This window comes from Simochromis diagramma, unplaced genomic scaffold (genome assembly GCF_900408965.1).
Source record: "Simochromis diagramma unplaced genomic scaffold, fSimDia1.1 OVJJ01000284.1, whole genome shotgun sequence".
Classification (NCBI taxonomy): Eukaryota; Metazoa; Chordata; class Actinopteri; order Cichliformes; family Cichlidae; genus Simochromis; species Simochromis diagramma.
The window spans coordinates 3,256,174-3,275,406 of NW_024386871.1; the positions used below are offsets into that span (position 1 = coordinate 3,256,174).

At 38.7% G+C, this 19,233-nt stretch overlaps 2 protein-coding genes across 7 annotated transcripts in view; both read left to right on the top strand.

Moving 5' to 3' along the window:
* The window catches only part of frmd3 (FERM domain containing 3), a 60,805-nt gene extending 52,834 nt beyond the window's left edge, over positions 1 to 7,971 (top strand). For all 6 annotated transcript variants that reach the window (XM_040031673.1, XM_040031675.1, XM_040031676.1 and 3 more), the window contains 2 exons: positions 1,649 to 1,883; positions 2,235 to 7,971. In XM_040031673.1, coding sequence (XP_039887607.1) covers positions 1,649 to 1,883; positions 2,235 to 2,715 — 716 coding nt within the window. In that variant the 3' untranslated portion in view covers positions 2,716 to 7,971. The remainder of the gene's footprint in view (positions 1 to 1,648; positions 1,884 to 2,234) is intronic.
* A 110-nt stretch (positions 7,972 to 8,081) lies between these two features.
* Positions 8,082 to 19,127, top strand: LOC120733459. The gene is made up of 12 exons (XM_040031687.1): positions 8,082 to 8,245; positions 9,291 to 9,467; positions 9,847 to 10,694; positions 12,007 to 12,142; positions 12,359 to 12,456; positions 12,745 to 12,788; positions 12,973 to 14,864; positions 15,627 to 15,693; positions 15,843 to 15,962; positions 16,067 to 16,194; positions 16,485 to 16,926; positions 17,981 to 19,127. The coding sequence occupies exons 3-7, from the start codon at positions 10,187 to 10,189 to the stop codon at positions 13,126 to 13,128; spliced, it is 942 nt and encodes a 313-aa protein (XP_039887621.1). The 5' UTR covers positions 8,082 to 8,245; positions 9,291 to 9,467; positions 9,847 to 10,186; the 3' UTR covers positions 13,129 to 14,864; positions 15,627 to 15,693; positions 15,843 to 15,962; positions 16,067 to 16,194; positions 16,485 to 16,926; positions 17,981 to 19,127.
* The last annotated feature ends 106 nt before the right edge of the window (positions 19,128 to 19,233 follow it).

Below are 19,233 nucleotides of genomic sequence, written 5' to 3' on the forward strand. Positions count from 1 at the left end.
ATTAGTCACTCTGACACTGAGTTTCTGTATCTGATATTATTCCACTTTCAATCAATGGATCATAAAAACATTGCAGATGTAATGTTTGTCATGTATTCTCATCAGGTTTTAACCCTTCTTTCTCAGTCTGTGAGGCTACATGTTTTCAGCTGTGTTTGTAATGAACATGAGTCTGTGTTCCTGTCTAGCTATCTTTGTGAGGACCGGAATCTGCATTCTACTATACTTGTAAGAACCGACAGTCACTTGTGAGGACACACTCACCGGTCCTCACAAGTTTGAAGGCCTTTTTGAGGCTCAAAATGTGGTTTTAGTGTCAGGGTTACAATTAGGTATAGTTAGGTTTAGGGTAAGGGTTAGGGTTAGGCATTCATTTTTAATGGTTAGGGTTAGGGTAAGGGGCTAGGGAAACCATTATGTCAATGAAGGTCCTCACTAAGATAGCTGAATGGGCTTGTGTGTGTGTGTGTGTAGTGTGTGTGTGTGTGTGTGTGTGTGTGTGCGTGCGTGCGTGTGTGTGTGTGTAACCTTGTTTACATATCTTTGTGGAGACCAAAAATTTGAGGTTTACTATGCTTGTGGGGACCAACAGTAGAGTCTTGACCTTACACATAGAGTGCCACAAGACAGCAAGATGGATTATGGATTACAGGTGTAGACTGAGTCATATGTCACTGAACATTTACCTCCCAGCTCATACTTAATCCACAGCAGGAAGACAGCTAGGCTTATTTTTAACACTCACTTACACACGCGCGCGCGCACACACACACACACACACATTATATATTTCCATTCATCAACAAATGTGTGTGTATTTAGGCATTAATCTCTCGCACCTCATCAATCTCAAAGAGTAATGTGTAACTGCACACCACAGTATTATTTTGCTAGCTGAAATTTGTACACACCAACAGAATCATGAGGTCTTCATCGCTGCTTCAACTGTTGCTCACACTCACAGAGGTGTTGTCAGCTGCTCACATCACTGCTCCAAACGCAGTGACTTATATCTATGCTATGCACTTGCAGCGTAGCATTATTATGGTTTCACCAAATTGTGTGTTGATGCCACAGTTGGGTATTTATTTATTACTCGGTTGCTGTTTTTCCAAGTCCGAAGCTTTATCCTTACGTGAGCGAATAAGGCCATCTTGTGGTCAATGTAGTCAACAGCAACACACACAAAAAAGGCAAAGCTGAGAGGTCTCTATTCCCAGCTGCATACAAAGTAATATTGATTTTTGCAGGCCGATTACATCCTGCACAGTGTGCTAATACTAAGAAAAAGTCAAGCAAGTGGTGATAAAGGCAGAGCTCTCAATATATGTTTAGACTAAAACTATTATATTCTTTATTCAAATAATCTGCTTTTAAAACATCAAGCTTTGCAAAGTGTGAAATTGTTCATATTTACATTAAAGAGAGATCACATTGGAGAGCAAAATAATCTTCTGTCTTTTAGTTACAAACTCTAAATGTGCTTTTTGTAGCTCCGCTGTGAACTGTGCAAGACACAACGCTGAAAATGCACTTTTTAAAAAAGTATCGAAGTCTGCTCATAATCTGTTCTGTAAATAAAAGGTGAAATAATTATGAATGTTTATTAAAAACAAAGATATTCTGACTTCTGTTTCCCCCTCACCAGGTGTTGCTGCTGTGAAGGACTCGGTCCCCCTGTCTCCCCTCAAATCTTCAGCTGGGTCTGCAGATGCAGAGCAGCAAAGTACTGAAGCAGGAAACTCTGCTTCGGGCAATGACTTGCAGCCTCGTGTTTCCATGGAAACCTCAAATCTCCGACCTCAGACGCCCAAAGCTGAACATGAATTGGAGGAAGACGATGAGGCCAGCGGCACACTGACCATTTCTGAGCTTACTTACAGGTCAATAAATCTTTATAATAAACTGTCAAAAGCAGCTTTTTTTAATTATAAAAGCCTCAACAGCTGCTTTCGGCTGAATGATCATTTTCTGGCTCATGTGTTCGGTGTAAACAGTAAAGATTGTTGTGTTTTTGATGGATGCAGTTGCCGGTTTTTGGAAAGAAAACTCCAAATTCAACCCATTTTCTCTAGCAAAGGACAAATTTTAGAGTTTTTAACATTTTAGGAGCAAAAAGGTTTCTCTCAGGCATAAGTGAGATTCAGGACATTCAGCAGACACTGAATCTGAACATTAGTAACATTCATTGGGTGAACTCAGGCTCAGGTTTGCTTATTCTCTCTCTTCTCCAGTCCCTGTGCCAGCATGCTTCCCACCCCAGTGGACGACAGCCAGGGAGGAGTCGACTTGCTCTTCTCCTCTCCAGTTCAAAGCCCCGCCAGGTTGCTTAGGGAGCTCCATGCTGATCCTGACATCCAGGCCCAGCTAGAGGCCGAGAGGGAGCGAGACAGGGCCTATGAGCGCACCCGCCTGGCTGCGAGAAGTCGAATGAGCGGAGTCCTGACCAGCAGTCTGCGCCTGCTGTCATCCAATGACAGAGTCAATGCTTGCGTGTTGAGCGTGGCCCGCTTTGTCGCTGTGGTAATGGGGGTCCTGCTTGTCACCGTGCCCACACTGCTGCTGCTGCTGGAGTCAGATATTGACGTATCCTTCCTCCATGAGATCCGGCAGACACCGGAGTTTGAGCAGTTTCACTACGAGTATTACTGCCCGCTCCGACGCTGGATCCTGTGTAAGATCAGCATGGCCATGGAGAACCTGTGGTCAGACTGAGAAGGGAAAAGACATTCAGAAAAAGAGCAGAGAGAAGAGGCACTGTGAGGAAAACAAATACATCCAAGTGTATGTCTTAACATGTGATTTAATCTTATATTTAATCTAGTATTCAGCCAAAACACCAGTCTGCCAAAGAGATGAAATGAGACTGTAGTTTATGCAACACTACATTGGCTCACAAAATTCTTGTTGGATGTTTCATTCAAAAAATCAATTACATTTCTGTCAGGATCCCTAAAATGAGTTAAAAACACTGAGACAAGAGCATTTGTTTCACCTCTTTGGCTGCGTAATTTGCTGCTTGGAAGAGAGAGATACGATTTTAATAGTAGCATTTAGTCACTTGTTAAGATAAACACTTCAGATATTGATGAAGTGAAAAGGTAGAGGACAGTAGATGCTCAAGGAGGAACTTGTGGAAAGGGATGTAATGCACATAGAAAAAGTCACAAAAAGAAGAAATTTGAATGGCTGTTCACTCCTGATGCTGATAAGTTGATGCGGAGACTCTCCACAAACCTTTCTGATTGGTTCCTGTCCCTGGAGCACCTGATTGGTAACAGAGCCTGTCAGTCATGACGGAGTGGGTGGACGCAGAAAGCTATGATTGATTAGTCACTGAACAACAACATCCACAGTCAGAGGTACATTATATAAATATATATACATATATATTTAAAAAAAACAAACAAGAGATATTGATAATAATGCCAATTAAAAAAACTTGTTTTTAACATTTTGTACCTTTTTATGTGATCAGATCTTTCAGGAATTTTTCAGTCAGAGGATCTACTTTGAGCTTATTTTCAAATTAATAGTTTACAAAAGATTACAAAAAAAAAGCGAATTTGCTGAGATTTATCAGGGTGTGAGTGTTGAGAAACTATTTTTTAGGACTACCACCAACAGTTGTTGGCTTGGTAGCACCCTGGCTTTTTCCTACAGAGGCTATAGCACAAATCTTTTACACAGATCACTGATTACAACTGTTTCAGATTACGTGATGTCATTTTGGAAAGATGAGGAAGGCCGGAGAAAAACTCTCAGCTTGTTTTCTTTGATAAAATGTGTTTCGATGAAAGTGTAAATGTCATCTGAACTAAATGTTAGCTCATTAGTTTACGGTCGCTCATGCATCTTCAAACAGTGTGGACAGAGTCTGCGGTAAACGTATGAAAAAAGGAAGAAAAGGTTACATGGAAGTTTATGAGGGAAAATGATCGTGGAATTGAGGTTCGTTTTTGATTAGTCAGCAGTGTGCTACTTCACAGGGAGCTGTGCATAAGTTTCAGGAGAAACTAAAGATGGGTTGGTGTGGCTGACTCAAAAGAGTGCGCTCCAATGACACTGTGGGACAAGTGATGCGTTTAATGGCCTGAAACCGCTCATGAAGGTAATGTATTGGCGCGGTTGCAGTTGCAGTTATTAATCTTGCAGAATAAGATCAGCAGTTTGGTCACAGACACAGTCATTGGAGTACATTTCTAAAAGCTTCTGTGGTTGCATCATGTTGAGTATTTATCTTTGGATGTGACCAAAGACAGAGGTATCATGTTGCACTGTAGACACAGTGAATCATGGGATTCTGGTTTGAGGAGATTTAAGGTTCTGTTCATGGATATATACTTCTGATTTGGCTTAAGTATTTACCCCGACCAGTCACCAAATAAACTAAAACCTCTTTCCTAGCACTGTATAGGCCCCACAGGTACTGGCAAAATCCTCTGAGAGTGAGCATTAACGATCCTCTGTTTCCTGGGAATGCTTGATCAGATTGGGACCTAAGGATATTGGATGACAGGTCAGCACTGCTTTATTTGCTTTACTTGATAGATATCAAAGTATATTAACACAAAGGCCTACAGTTTCATAGCGAAACAGTCCCTATTCACTTCAGGTGTAAGTGTTTGCATAGACTCATCATCAATGTCATGATAATCTGTGGATTTTAATGATTTCTTTGAGCAGTTTTTTCAGGGTGGAATGATTTTACAACATACATCTTTAATGATTATAAAAACACAAACTTTGTGCATAAGTTTCAATTTATTTTGGATTTTCTCTAATTCACAAAGGGATAGTTTAAGTATAAGTCAAAAGTATGCAGGCTTAAATATATAGATGTACTCTGACTAATATTTTGTTGAAAATCTCTTGTTGCACCTTGACCTCATGCTTTTGGTAGCCATCAACATGTCTGTTGTAATTCTAGCTGGGCATCTGACCATTCTTGGCAGAACTGGTAGAGTTTATTTATTATTTATTCAAGCGACACCCTGTGTCCACCCTGTGTGGATTAGACAAAGTCCAAAATACATTCAAAATAGTGCAGCCGGTCTGCTGTACATTGATTCCATGCTGGGAAAAGAACAGTTCAAGGAAATCATTAAAAGCCCAAAGTTGCCATGACCTTCATGACGAGTGCATGTAAACATCTGACCACAACTGTAACTTGTTGTTGATTGGTGTGTAAATTTAGGATCAACTCAAGTCATTGGAAGTGACATCCTGCTATATGTATACACAGGGAAACTGATCTGGATCAGAGAGTGTAGGATTTTAGAAATTATTCACATTTGTCTGCCATGAAAGTATAAAAGGTGAGGTCAAATATAAAGCAAGTCAAGGTTTCTGTGTGTGTGCTGTCTGTATAGATGATCTCAAAAGTGTCACTAAGTAAAAGTTTACTTTTTGGACCTTACAGCCATCAACTTGTTGGTTGAACCTGTGACGATGGCTGTCTGTTACGACATAGTGACTCTGAATGAAAGTGATGCTAAATGGCTTCAGATCAAATGAAAACAGATGTAGTTGTGTCCGAAATGTAGTTTGATTTGGATCAACTTCTCAGGAAAGGGCATTTATGCAGTTTATGTTAAAAAATTAAAAAGTCATTAATAAAAAAAAACATGCATATACACACCATGTAATTTATCCATAACCTTTATCTCATATGTCTTGCTATTTAGAATAACCAAGCACTGTAGGTGAAGTTAGACATTAATATGTTGGCTGACTGTCTGTGTTGTTGTAGCATAATTTCACATAACTAATGTATGCATCCATGTCAGTTTCATTAAAATACTACACAAAACTCCTTCTCTGAGAGCCTGTACGTGCAGTTTGGCCTTCATAGATAAACTTCAATGCTCATTGCACTACTATCACAACTGGGAATGGCAACACAGTATAATTTCTAGCCAGTCTCGAGGGTCTATTACAAAATCATCACTTAAAGTTGATTTTTCCACTCCTCGTACTCTTTGTAAGTGAGCTGCTACAGAGGCTTCTGCAGTGCACAGCCCTCACATTCTCTTCTATTTATTCTGCCTCATGTTATCAGCTGTGTTGTCGTGTAACTGTGGACTTTATGCATTAACAAGCTTTATGCATATATAGCAGATATGCAGTAACAACAGGAACAAGTTTATTTGAGGACAAAGCATTTATTTTCCTACTACAGCACATGCACTGAGTTTCAAAGGTGAAACTGAGCAAAGGGCCAAATGACTCTGATGAAGATGTTTGCATCTAACGCTGCAGATTCTGAGATTTTATTTTTTTTTAAATGCCTTCACTCGAGTGAACAAAGCTGATCTGTATGCACTGCTAAATGATCACCATCATCTCTGTCTTCATAGCGTGTATGCACAGGCATCAAAGTGCTCAAGAGATTCACCACAGATTAAAAGACTCTTCACGGCTCTAAAGATGCAGGCCTTGGTTCTTTATTTCTGTGCTCCACCTTCCTGCAGTTAAACCAGGGAATCTATCTTTTTTGGTTCCTTTTGCTGACCTCTCAGTGCAAGTTGCATGCCCTTCATCTGTAAATACTGTGTTTATAGCTGTGGCAAAAGAAAAAGATTTCCTTTCTTTCTTTCCTCTGTGTGTCTTGTCTGTGTAAAGCAATCCACTGTAGATTACAGGCTTGGCTGTCTCAACCATCATAGATAAATGCATGTTCTCTGTGTTTTTACCAAGAGGAGAAACTGATGATCTTTTTGAAACCAAAAACCACTTTGCAGTGATCTTTGGACTTAATTTTAGTCACTCACTTCTCAACATAGACTACAGGTGGTTGCTAACTGTGTTAACTTAAGTAATATTCTCATCAGATGAAGAGTAGCTCCTCTAGTTAGCTACATTGTGCTTTTGCTGTGTGCTTGTACATCATTAAAACCAGACCTCATTGCTAACAGAGCATGCTAGCATATTAGCCACTGATGCCATTAGCAAGGCTAGATTTCATTCACTTTCACTTCACAGAAATGAATTTAATCTCACTAATTGTAAAGTATTAATTCCAACTTGCTCAGATCTTTAGTTTGTAACTAGAAAATTAGAATCAACCACTGACTCATTGCAAACAACAGAAAGGCCTTTGGGGTCTATTTGATACTGTAGCACTATGTTAGTCTGTAGCTCATTTATACATTAACACCCTTTAAGAAAAGGGGAATTGAACCACTTTCAGCTCTTTTTTTTAGCTACAGAACTTGGGTTTCTGCTATTGACAAACACCATACAGGATGGACTGGGAGAACAACTTTTGTTGCCTAATTATAAAGAAAACTGTGATAAAGAAAAAAATAGTAAAGTAAAAAAAAATCACATACAATTTGATGTCACGTCTAAGTGCAAATTCAGAAGATACCGGCATGAGTCAAGTATTTACAAACCTTAAATTTAACTGCCTGTCTACATATCTGGAAAGTTAACAGCAAAAATGCTTAACTAACACTTGGAAATCAGATTGTTTAAAACTACTATACACAACCGAATACACTAATACATGTTTTAATTCATTTATTTAAGATTTTAAATATTTGAACTCAGGTCTACTATATGCAAAACTACTGGACATCACATGGTAGAGCTAAATAAACTGTATATTATTTCAGTGTTGTGTGGGCATGTACAGTAGTAGCAGAATCTCTTGCACGGTCCCTGTATTGTTTTGATTGTTATTGTTAAATCTGATTGTTTTGTTGTTTTATCAGTTAGTCAAATCATTTTGTTGTTTCTTTTTTGTCATTTTGTCACTTTTAATAATAAACTCTGGGAGATTTGATTTAGGAAGAGTCAGAAAAAAAGGGGAAAACCATCCCTCGAGTAACGACCCCCCCTCTCTACTGGGACAACCAAGCCTTATGAACTTTGTGAAGTGAACATTTTGAATGTTTGTATGTTATAACAGAAAACATGGTTTGTTTTATATGTTAATACTGCCACAATAAAGCTCCCTGATGAACATACATTGAAATGTTGTTATTACTGTGCGAGTTATTCCTGCTAATATCCTAATAAATCATGTTCCCAATTTGTCAGAGATTTGCCTCCCTCCTGTGGTAAAAAGGAGTTGCTGCAGCTTGTGTTGAGATCTCTATGGTGATATTTGTGTGAGCAACACAAGACTTCCATGGGTGTGTTCAGAGCTTTACTGCAGCCTGAGCTTCATGTGTTTTAGATGCTACTTATGTTTTCCATGGCTGGAGCTATCAAAATACAAGCCGGGAAAGAGTTCTGGGTAAGAGTGATTATTCTCTTAAACTGGTTCAAACTAAAGCTGTTGTTTTTGTGGCAAAAATAGCCAAACCATGTAATTCTTAGAGTGGATGTTGGAGAGCAACACTTGTTTCTTGTTTCTTCTATCTTCATCTAAAGTTCTCCAGGCTTTTTGAGTTTTTTTTATTTGGTTTGGGTTTTTTTGACATTGGCCGCTTTTTCAGTAAACCAGGGTTGTGTGATAATGCAGTCTGATAGTATAATTTGCACCAACAAGGTATTTCCCAACAAGCTATTAGCCAAAAACCTGGCATATTTTTGATTGATGCACGGTGTCTCTGCCCAAAAAAACAAACAAAAAAAAAAAAAACCAGGAAACTGGACAAGCAGAGGACAAAAGAAGAAACTGCAGGCTTAAAAAACTAGCTGCAGTAAATGAACAGTATCTGAAAGTTGTGTCTGTAAGAAACAGGAAAAAGCAAAAGATCTGAGAGATGTATTTTTCCCTTAGTTGATCCAGCTGCTGTTCACCAAAGCCTGATTGGAAACAGTCTCAGTGAAAGGTTGGATGATGTGAAGACTCCAGCGACACTTGAAGTATTAGGGAACAACTTTATTAGGTGACCAATGCGATTCGGCTTGTGGCCTTCATCAGGGTCGTTGCAAAATATCAAACAGTTTGCGTTTAAATAAAAAAAAAGAAACAGAAAAACTCCAAGTGGACCAATCACACATTCACAAACAAGTGGAGGGTTGGTTATCAAGAAGCCATTTGTAAAAAGAGTAAACGGGCAAAAGGCTGAGGTACGCCAAATGACACTAGAACTGGACTGAAAATCAGTGGAACAAGTCTAATGGAGAAACAAATCTAAATTTTTGGTAGCACAATGCTGTAGTTAGCACTTTCACCTCAGACCAAGAATATCCTGGGTTTGAATCCTCCAGCCTTTCTTTGTGAAGTCTGCGTATCGTCTCCAGCTGCTCCGGCCTGCCCCTGGCTGTTAGATTAAATGATGATTCCACACTGACCACGGGTATAAATGTGGATTTTATCTCTCTCTTGATAGATTGGAAACCTGTCCAGGGTGTATCCTTCCTCTACCCCATGAAAGCTGGCATAGACTCCCACCCAGCTGCTACCCTGAACTAGATAGGTAGAAGGAAATGGATGGAATCCAGATTTGACATTCATGGTTGAAACTGTTGTCAGTATGTATGACGGAGGTCAGAAAACATGCACAACAGTGAGTATCTACAGCCATCAGTAAAACATGGTGGAGGCTATTTAATGGTTTAGGAGTGTATTTCAAGCAGTTGTATTAACAATGTCTTCTTAACTGATGAAACTGTGAATGCCGAAAAGTGCCATCAAATTTTGATACACTTTGTAAAACTTTCTGAAAAGCATTTGATTGGAAACAACTTCATTCTTCAACATGACCCCCATTGAACATGATCTCCCATTGTCCTAGCAAAATATAAAGAAATGAGGGGTGACTTTTTCAGCGTATTTTATGTTGATGTGTTCAATATGTTTTGCATAGTGCGTGCATTAAACATTTGTTTTGCTTCTAATAAACAGGACTGTTCTGCCATTAATATAAATAACTTGATCGTTTACAGAGAACATATTAAGGTGTACACAGGAAGGCGAAATACTAAAGCATGCAATAATGGATGCAACTGGAGAAGAGACGTCTTTTCAAATGCCAGATCTAAATACTACAACAAAAGGTGCTGTGTCTGAACTCCTGGAGGATGTTGGGAATTGTAGGCAGAGTATCAACCAGGAGCTGAGCCTTCATCTTCTCAGTGACTCTCTCTTCAGCGAGCAGCAGAAGCTCAGGCATGTGTTGGACTGGGCTAACAGATATCTCTGCAGTGGTTCAGATCAAATTATAGAAAAGAACAGGAATCCAGCTCAGATCACACACATAGTCAAATAAGCCTCGCTGAGCCAGAGATGATACCTGAGCAGATGGCAAAAACAGCTAATTCCCATTTTATCCATCCCTTGAAATCGTCATTAAACTTGAGTGTGTATGAGCAGTACCAGCTATGTGTGGCTCAGCTAAATCACCTCAGAATAAGCCAGCATTTCAAGCCTGAGTCACCTGTGAAAGAGGGGATGACATCTGGAGAAATGGGCGATTATGTTAAAGCTCCAGCTTGTCCGGGGCCTTGCTTTGAACTGAACTCTTACATCACAAATCCTGAGATTAAAAAACAGGTTAACAACACAGGAAGCAAAAGAGCCACCGCAGCAGAAAGCGCAGAGGAGAGGAGCTCACATGGCACCAAGAAAACTCCTAGCGAATATAGAAGTGCTAAATCTTGCAGCAATTTGACTGTGAAGCAAACACCTACAGCTTTTATGAAGGAAACTGCAGAAGAGAGAGCCTCGAATGATGAGAACAAGCCAGGTGATGTGTACTGTGTGGAGAAGGATGCTGCTCCTGTTTCTAACCCAGGTATGGAAATCGTTATATATGTTGTATGCAATCAGTCGACGTGTGTTGATGGTCCGGGGGTGTTTGGACCCTGAGTTTAGAGTTTATGGACCTTGTATTTTGGCCTTTAGTTTGTTTATTATTTTCCTTTTAATCTTCTTTTATTTTCTCAGTATTTTGAGTCTTTAGTTCTTTGTTCCAGTTATAGCTTGAATTTTAATGAATAATTTCTTGTTTTCCTCTGTTTTCCATCTGTCTTTCCTGCATGTCAAGCTTACTACTGAGTTTTCTTGTTTTATTTATCCTTGCTAATTTAGTTAATTTCCATTCATATGGAGTCCTCTTGTCTTGATGTTTGAGTCTTGTTACTCAGTTCCTTTAACCCTTTAAAAGACAAGATATAGTTGGAAAATTTGGATTTTCCAGTGAATCCACATCAAAATTACAGAATTTAAAAAGAATATTAAAAAACTGTATTAGTTTAATATTTCAAGCTATAGTCAATTAGATTATATGTAAAAGAACTAGTTTATTACACAACAATTTAAAACAGTAAAATATGGGTTTAACAGGATAACAATAAATGATGATGAAAAATCTAATAAATAACAGTCCAGTTAGCACAGTGGTGTGGTGGCAAGAAGGTCCTGGGATTGAATCCACCAGCTAACTGGAGCATTTCTGTGTGGAGTCTCTCCTGGCATGTTCTCTCCTTGTTCTCTGGCTTTTGCCCACGGCCCAAATATGTGCAGGTTAGGCTAATTACTGACTCTAAACTGGCCCTAGATGTGAACATGAGTGTGAATGACTGTCTCTGGCAACCTGTCCAGAGTGTACCTCATCATCCCTCACCCTATGACAGCTGGAAAGGGCTCCAGTCAAACCAAGACCATCCAAATCCATCCATCTGTAGAAGAAGACAGATGGATGGGTGTTTCTTTAAAATGCTATAGTTTAAATTGTTTCAAAAGATTAAAAATGTGGCATTGCTAATTATTACTATCAAGTGTCAAGATGCTTTCACTTTGTCATAAAATGAACCCTTAGGTTATGAGATAAACAGGACAAAAAAAAAATGATCAAGTTTTACATTTGGACATTAACGTTTGGCTTTTCATTTCTTTTTTGTTTCTTATCAAAAACTAAATTTCCTCACTTCTATCCTTGGAAGAACAAATCAGCCTGTCATGGAGTTATTTATAACTCATAAGTGCTCTACAACAAGGTGCCAAGGGCTTTTTACAAATAAATACTGTAATTCAAGGAATGCTGAGATGAAAAGGTTTAAGCAGTTTGCTAATATGTATTTCCCCCCTCTTGTGTCTGTGGTTAGGTTTGCTTCAAAACAGGATTAGACATCATCCAGACAGTACAGACCATCAGAGGATTCTCAAAGATCCAAAAAATAGAGCTGGAGATAGAGCTCGCTGGATCCTCACTGATAATTCACTGGGAGAAAGATTTCCAAGGTTAGCTAATTTAGTGTGTGGAGAGTTGTTTATAACCTTTGAACAAGTTTATACTAGAAAAACTTGTTAAGTTTCCCCAGACGTCTACGCTCTCCTGATGTACACTTTTCTCTTCTTATCTAAGGGCATATGAACCAAATTTTAATTTTAATAGCCAAATAATTTTGTCTAGTGTGTGATGATGAGAAGTTGAATTTCACCCTTTGTCTCCTGCAGACATCAACAACCAATCAAGTACACAAAGAAACTGAATCTGATCCCGCGACCTGTACAGACACACACTCTTCATCATGATGACTCTGGACTTATATCATGTGAGTGTAAGCTTGACATCAAAATTACAGACAAAACTGCAAAAAGATGATAAAGTGCTATAAAAAACAGAAGATCAAAGGAAAGCTCAGTCACCAACATCTCACATGACAAATTTGCTCCAACTGTTGAAACTTATGTATAATTCATTTTACTCTTTATCAGACATTCTGGTTAACAAGCCAATATAATGTTTACTTATGCGTTTCACTTTTTAACCAAGTAAATGCTCAGAATTAGCGCTGTTTTTACATCAGAATATAATGTGTAACTTTCATTCACACTTACAGACTCTGCCACGGATGTCAGTATGGACAATACCTTTGAATACCAGGTAGGAAATCTTTACTACATGCACACATAGTTTTAGCCTTTTTTTTAAACAGTTTTTTAAACCCAAGTCTATCTGGTGTTTTAATGTAAAAATCTTAACATTGGTTGTAACATTTCACAGTGTCTTGTTAAAATAATCCCTCTACTTTCTGTTTTGCATGTTGTGGTGTTGTTACACCTGCTAGTCAGCAGGCGTCCCTGTAAGAGACCGCTGGTTGTGTTTGCCTGATGAGGTGTGGCTGTTCATCCTGTCTCTGCTGCCTCATAGGGATTTATCCATAGTGGTGCAGGTCTGCCACCGCCTGCATGCACTGGCATCTGATCACTCACTGTGTGAGTGAACCTGTAGTTTGGTAAACACTTCAGCTAGATTTTAGTATCATTCTGCTAAAATTCAGATCAAACACAGGACAGATGTCAGAGGGATTTTCTAAACTTTTCCAAGTAGCAGCACATGGTACGTTCTCATGATGTAAGAGCTTCCAGCTGGTGTGTGCTCTACTGCTCCCTGAACAAACATATACATGATTACACTGACCTGCACAGTCATGCATAGAAACTACAGTTCAGAGTTTTGAATGAACAAAAAAGCTGCTTACATTAAACAAAAGTTTATGTTTTACTCCTCCTTCAAGGGAAAAATCTAAGGCTTGAAAACTCGGCTTTAACTGACCAGTGGTTGCTGTGTGTGGGCAGACGTTGTCCTCGAAGTTTGTTTCTGTATAGCTGCAGTGACCTCTCTGTCTGCTCCAGTGGGCTGCAGATGTTTTTCTCACTGTGTAGGAATTCGCTTAAGGTAAAAAAAAAAAAAAATCCAATAACAAGAAAAGTAATACAAAAATATGATTCAATAGAGTAAATAACTAAATGATAATCATGCAGAGGTGGCATGAAGGATTGGAAGTTCTGCTGAAAGGCTGTGAAAATAACTTAGAGTTGTGTCTGACTGTTATGTAAAAAAATCACATTCATTATCTATTTTTTGTGCTGACACTTTTTTATTAAACCCAAACTCTGAATGCATCTTCCATCACTGGTCACAAGTCTCATAGATGTAAAGTGTGTAAAATGTGATATTTTGCGGCTTACATCAGTACTTTGTGACAGCAGTGCAAATATCGTGAATATAAAGTCATGCGATCATTTCAGGAACTCAGGGTCACAAGTTGTACTGGTCCTGGTCTCCATGGTGATCAAATGTTGTCAGTGATTAGTCAGTGCTGTGATCACGTGACTAGTGTGGATGTAAGCTGGAGTGGAGCAACAGACACAGGAGTGAAGGCTCTGACGGATTACAGAAAAGGGTCAGTAAACACACACATATGTTTGTTTTCACGGCTTACTGAGTAACCATGACCTAATTATAACCATAACCTAAATACAACATTTTAAGCATGCCTTCAAATTCATGAAATCCGGGATTTAGTCCCCACATTGACTGTTGGTCCCCATGAATACAGTGAGAGGCCAATTTATGGTCCTCATGAAGACATTTAAACAAGTACACACACACACACAGGAGGATGTTACAGTGACCCTAACAACTCCCACTAACTGCCTTGACCTAACCTCTAAACCTCTAACAAAGTAAAAACCTTCACTCCAAAAAATGTCATCATTTTAAATGATGAAGGGATGATTTTTGTGCTGATCACAGGTTGTGTATAATTGACTTCTTGTTATTTTTATCTTAGTGAAGTGAAAAATATGTTTTACATGTTGAATTGTTTACTGTGCTCAGAGTAAGGAAGGCCATGTTGTATGGTGAAAATATTATATCTTCATATTTGTGGGTCTGTCCATCCATGCATCCATCCACAACTGGTAGATGTTCGCACTTCCATGAGTTTGGTTTTGCCTGAGTTTTATTACTGTTAAGTTTCCCTTCCCACTGATGCCAAGTGTTTGTTGAAATCAGTCCATCCAGTTTCTTAACCTCTGTTATAATACCAGATAAAGAATCTGACATGGGCGGATAACTTTGTTTCTTCTTCTATAGCCTAAAATCTGTTGTCCTGAATGGCTGTCATGTCACTGATGCCCCTCTGAAAGAACTTGTCCTGAAACACAAAGACAGGTCAGAATCCTTCCCTATTAACACATTTACTGCTAATGGTGGTGTAACTCATGCTACACTGTAGGCTTAGGTGGGGGTTAGAAAGTGTCCCATAATGCACGTGCATGTTTGTCTCTGGATAAACTGTCTTTGTAAATATCGTGCATGAAGGGTTTTTTGGGGGGATGTCTTCAAGTGGTTGTCAGATGAGTTTTAGTTTAGTCAAGTTGAAATATGAATTACACTTCAGACATGAAATACAGTCTCTCTGTCAGACAGAGAATTTCAGGGCACTGTTAAATTTGCACTTCTTTTTCTTCTATTGAGATATTGCAGGAATTAAATGTCTTTGCACTGACAGAAAGGGGATTTTCATCGGTCCAGCCCACTTAAGATCACAGTGGGCTGTTGTGGCCACTGGCATAAAAGGCCTTGAAACCTCTGACTTAACTGAATTAATAACTGGAGGAGTTGTGAGAATTGCATCAAAGAGAAAAATTATAATGTTATTCTGATAACGGCTTGTAGTGGCTGACACCTCACATTCTCAAGTCTAAGCCTCGAAAGACGCTGCTCTTATGTTTGAGATAATCCTTAGTTAATCCTCGCAATCCTTATTTTAAGCTTAGTTTGAATTCCTGGACACCGAATGTTTTTATTATTTGAAATAAATACCGCTTCGTCTCGTGAAGAATGAGATGTGATTATCAGAAGGACATTAAATAACCACCACATCAAGATTGTCATGTTGTTGTTTTTGGTGTTTACAACATTGTCTTTTAGCCTGCGCAGGTTGGAGGTGTTTGGCTGTCAGTTCCTTACTTCATCCTGGCTACAGACAGTATATGAGGTGCTAAATTTTGATATAACAGTTAAAAACACATACTATTAATATAAAATAAAAAAAACTATGATGCTCTGCAGAGCTTCATTTACTAAACATGATTTAGCATGTGAAAAAGTAACTCCTTGTACATTTCTGCATGTCTTCATATCCAGATGTGCCCCGGCCTTCAGCATCTAAACATCGGACGAGTGCCAAAAATCACCGTAAACAGCCTCACTGGGTTGACAGCACGGCTCAAAAGTCTCATTTCACTGAATCTCACAGGACTACAGGTGGATAGTTTTCTGTGACTCAATTTGAATCTACACATTGAATGTTTATGGAGTTGCAGCTCTGTCTTTAATAGTGCTCTAAACGTAGTCCCTGCCGCTAACAGGTCACTCATGCCATAGTTGATACTTTGCTCCAGAACTGCATTGAACTTCAGAGTCTGTCCTTCAGTTCCTGTCCTGGAGTTACTGACCTGACACTGCATAGCATCAGCAAATATTCGCCTTGTATCAGGTATCCACACATATGCAAAGGGAAGCAAAGTGCACATAATTAATAAGAACCAAGCGTTGCCAGCGGTGTTCTTATCAATAAAAACCGGCCTTAAAGTCAATCACAACATTTCAGGAGAGTGGGTTTGTTTGACCAGTTAAAAGCAAAAAATAAAATAAAAAATCCAGAGGAACTGTATAAAAAATATGTTTTACTTTAGAAAATAAAAAGTTAAATTCATATTTTCATACTTGACATATTAACAATTAACATCTATGATATCCATGTGGGTTTTTGTTTGTGTGAGTTAGAGCTGTTGATGTGAGTGGCTGTAAAGCAGTAACAGATGCAGGTGTTCAGTCTTTGGCTCTGGGCTGCACAAGACTTCAGCAGCTGGATCTCAGCTCCACCAGCACCGGAAACAGAGGGTACAAAGCACATCTCACCACATGTGATCAATGTGCTAGTGTCAGTGTTAGTGACGAACAAGTGAACCCTCACCTGAATGGATTCTGTCTGCTCCAACCAAAAACTTGACAGCTAAAGCAGTGTTGGTGTTGCTGCTACATACATAATGGGTGTGTGTGTGTGTGTGTGTGTGTGTGTGTGTGTGTGTGTGTGTTGTGCATGCATGATGTGACCCAGGGTTTCTCTGCTAGCAAATTACTGCAACAGACATCTTCATACCATCAAACTCAGTTTCTGCCACATCACCGTAAAGAAAATACTGAAGCTTTGCCATCATTGCAAGAGGTAAAAACATACATTCAAAGATGTTTCTTTATACTCTGCACAAAATGCAGAGTCACTGTGTACTGCCATCAATTCCACTGAGCAGAATGAACACAAGGACGTATCAATACAGTGTTTCAGAAGGTTGTAGTAGCTGCTCTTCACACGCTTTCAAACTCAATTTCTATTCATTTCTCTACATATTTAAATGTCAAAGGTTTTCCACTGTTGCAGTTCTAAATGTAGCACACACGAACACATTAGGTTCACCCCCCATGACCTTTTACAGGATAAAATTATAATTAGCTCATATATAAATTATGTTTATCAATGATGGGCAGTGTGTGTAGAATAAGGCTGTAACACAATCAAATGTGTAAAAAAAGTACTTTCTGGGTGGACTGTAGTTTATCTAGTAGCATCTGGTGAAGCTGTGTCAAACGAAAAGGAGAATCGGGGATGTAGCGGGGAGACTGGGACAACTTAAATAGTGAACCTTTTATAAAATGCCCTAATAATATGTGCAGAAGGATATCAGCTGAGCCATCAAATATTGAGGATAGGCACCGAGGTCAGCTGATGTCACAGGACTGTGGGCTCCCTTTAATGGGTCTGCCTGAGTTGACACTCTGCTCATTATGTTGTATCTGTCTCCTAAATTCAATTGAACAATCTTTTAGAAGTTCATACGAGTGTAAAAACATATATGAGTGCCACACTAAACAAATTACATGCTGAGACATGATTATGCAGTGTGAAACTCTGTGATGTTTTCGTAGCATATGACAGTTACGAAAGTTGCAAAAAAAAGACTTTCCTTCCATCTTATCATGAGCACACTGTAACTGACCATGAAAATAAAGCATGTCAGCACTGCAGTAATTAATGCAATGATGATCTATTTGGTGGAAATTATTAGAAAATATGAAAGTCAGCTGCTAGTGATCTAATAAGTGAGTGACATGGCAGAATAAAGGAGCAATCTATACCCAAATCAAATGTCTTTCTGTAGTTACAAAATATGAAAAATGCATGCTGGCACCTATGATCTGGTTCCATGTTTGTCTCCTTTTAGGCTGAAGGTGCTTCATCTCTATGGCTGTGCACATCTACCCACTGAACACGAGATCAAAGAAGTGAACAGCACCGTTAATGTTTCCCCTTTGTCCTGACCCTGACAGTTATATCTCCACGAAATATTTACTGAACAAATCAAAGAGGGAAATGTTGATTTAGCCAAGTATGTAGCATTATTAGTTTTATTTTTCTATGCTATTACATGAGCAACAGGCTAAATGAGGTCTACCATGGTCTGAGGGACTATTTTCAAGGATGACTAAAAAGCATTTAATATATGTGCTTGACTGCATGCGTTTAAAGATTGTTATCAGATGTGCAGAAATCTGAAGGGTGTATCGTCTAAGCATTAAATATTTTCTGTCATTATATAACTTTGCGGGAATTTTTTAAAAGGCTGCTTGTTTTTCTACTTTTAACTCAGGTTAATGTTGTTAGGAAAAACCCATCTCATCGTATTTTACAACTTAAAATTTAAAAAAAAAAAAAAAAACTGCTGTTGTTTGTATGTGCCGCTGACTTTGTAGTGGTGTAGTGGGTTACTGCTACTTAGAGCAAACCTGTGAGCTTGTTTTTTTCATCTGAATTGAGTCAAATAAACTAAAAATAAACTAAAAACAGAAGCTAAGAATACTAAGATTTAATAAACTGTTTATAAAACATGAAATGGGGCAATGGGTTTAATAATATGTCTGATTATATTTTACATTAAAATGTAAAGATTACAGTCTGGCTACAAAGGCATGATATTGTACATGGAATTAGCAAAAATAAAAGATGCAGGAGTACTTTTGAATTTCTATAATTTGCATTCCTGTGTAGCATTGCTGGTATCATCATAGCAGGACTAGCAGTGTGTTTTGCACTAGTATGACTCCAGGTTTAAAGAGCCTTCCAATAAAAGCTCCAATGAGTACTAATAATCAAAGATAGGAAACATAATTCATATGCTGTGAATGGCCAACTATGTTACAAAGTCAAACGAGGAACCACATCAGCAGTGGCACTTTAATAAGACAATACCGAGGGTTTACTTTTAACTTGTTTGAGGGCAAAACACAAAAAAGTGCTGTTTTTATGCAGTTGCTGGTTTTGCAGATTTTGGCCACACTGTTAGGATTCTTGCTTGATGCTGTTTGGTTTAACAGCATTTGCAACACCACATTTTATGGTCCTAAAATAGTTTATTATCAGTATTGCATGCCTATAAAAAAGAAAGAGAGACGGGAGGGGGAGGATATAAAAGAAACA

Excerpts from the sequence above, each read along its gene's own strand:
- LOC120733459 (XM_040031687.1), top strand. The coding sequence starts at position 10,187 with ATGATACCTGAGCAGATGGCAAAAACAGCTAATTCCCATTTTATCCAT. Across the intron at positions 12,143-12,358 it reads CTGGGAGAAAGATTTCCAAG|ACATCAACAACCAATCAAGT; the intron begins GTTAGCTAATTT and ends TGTCTCCTGCAG. Across the intron at positions 12,457-12,744 it reads TGACTCTGGACTTATATCAT|ACTCTGCCACGGATGTCAGT; the intron begins GTGAGTGTAAGC and ends TCACACTTACAG.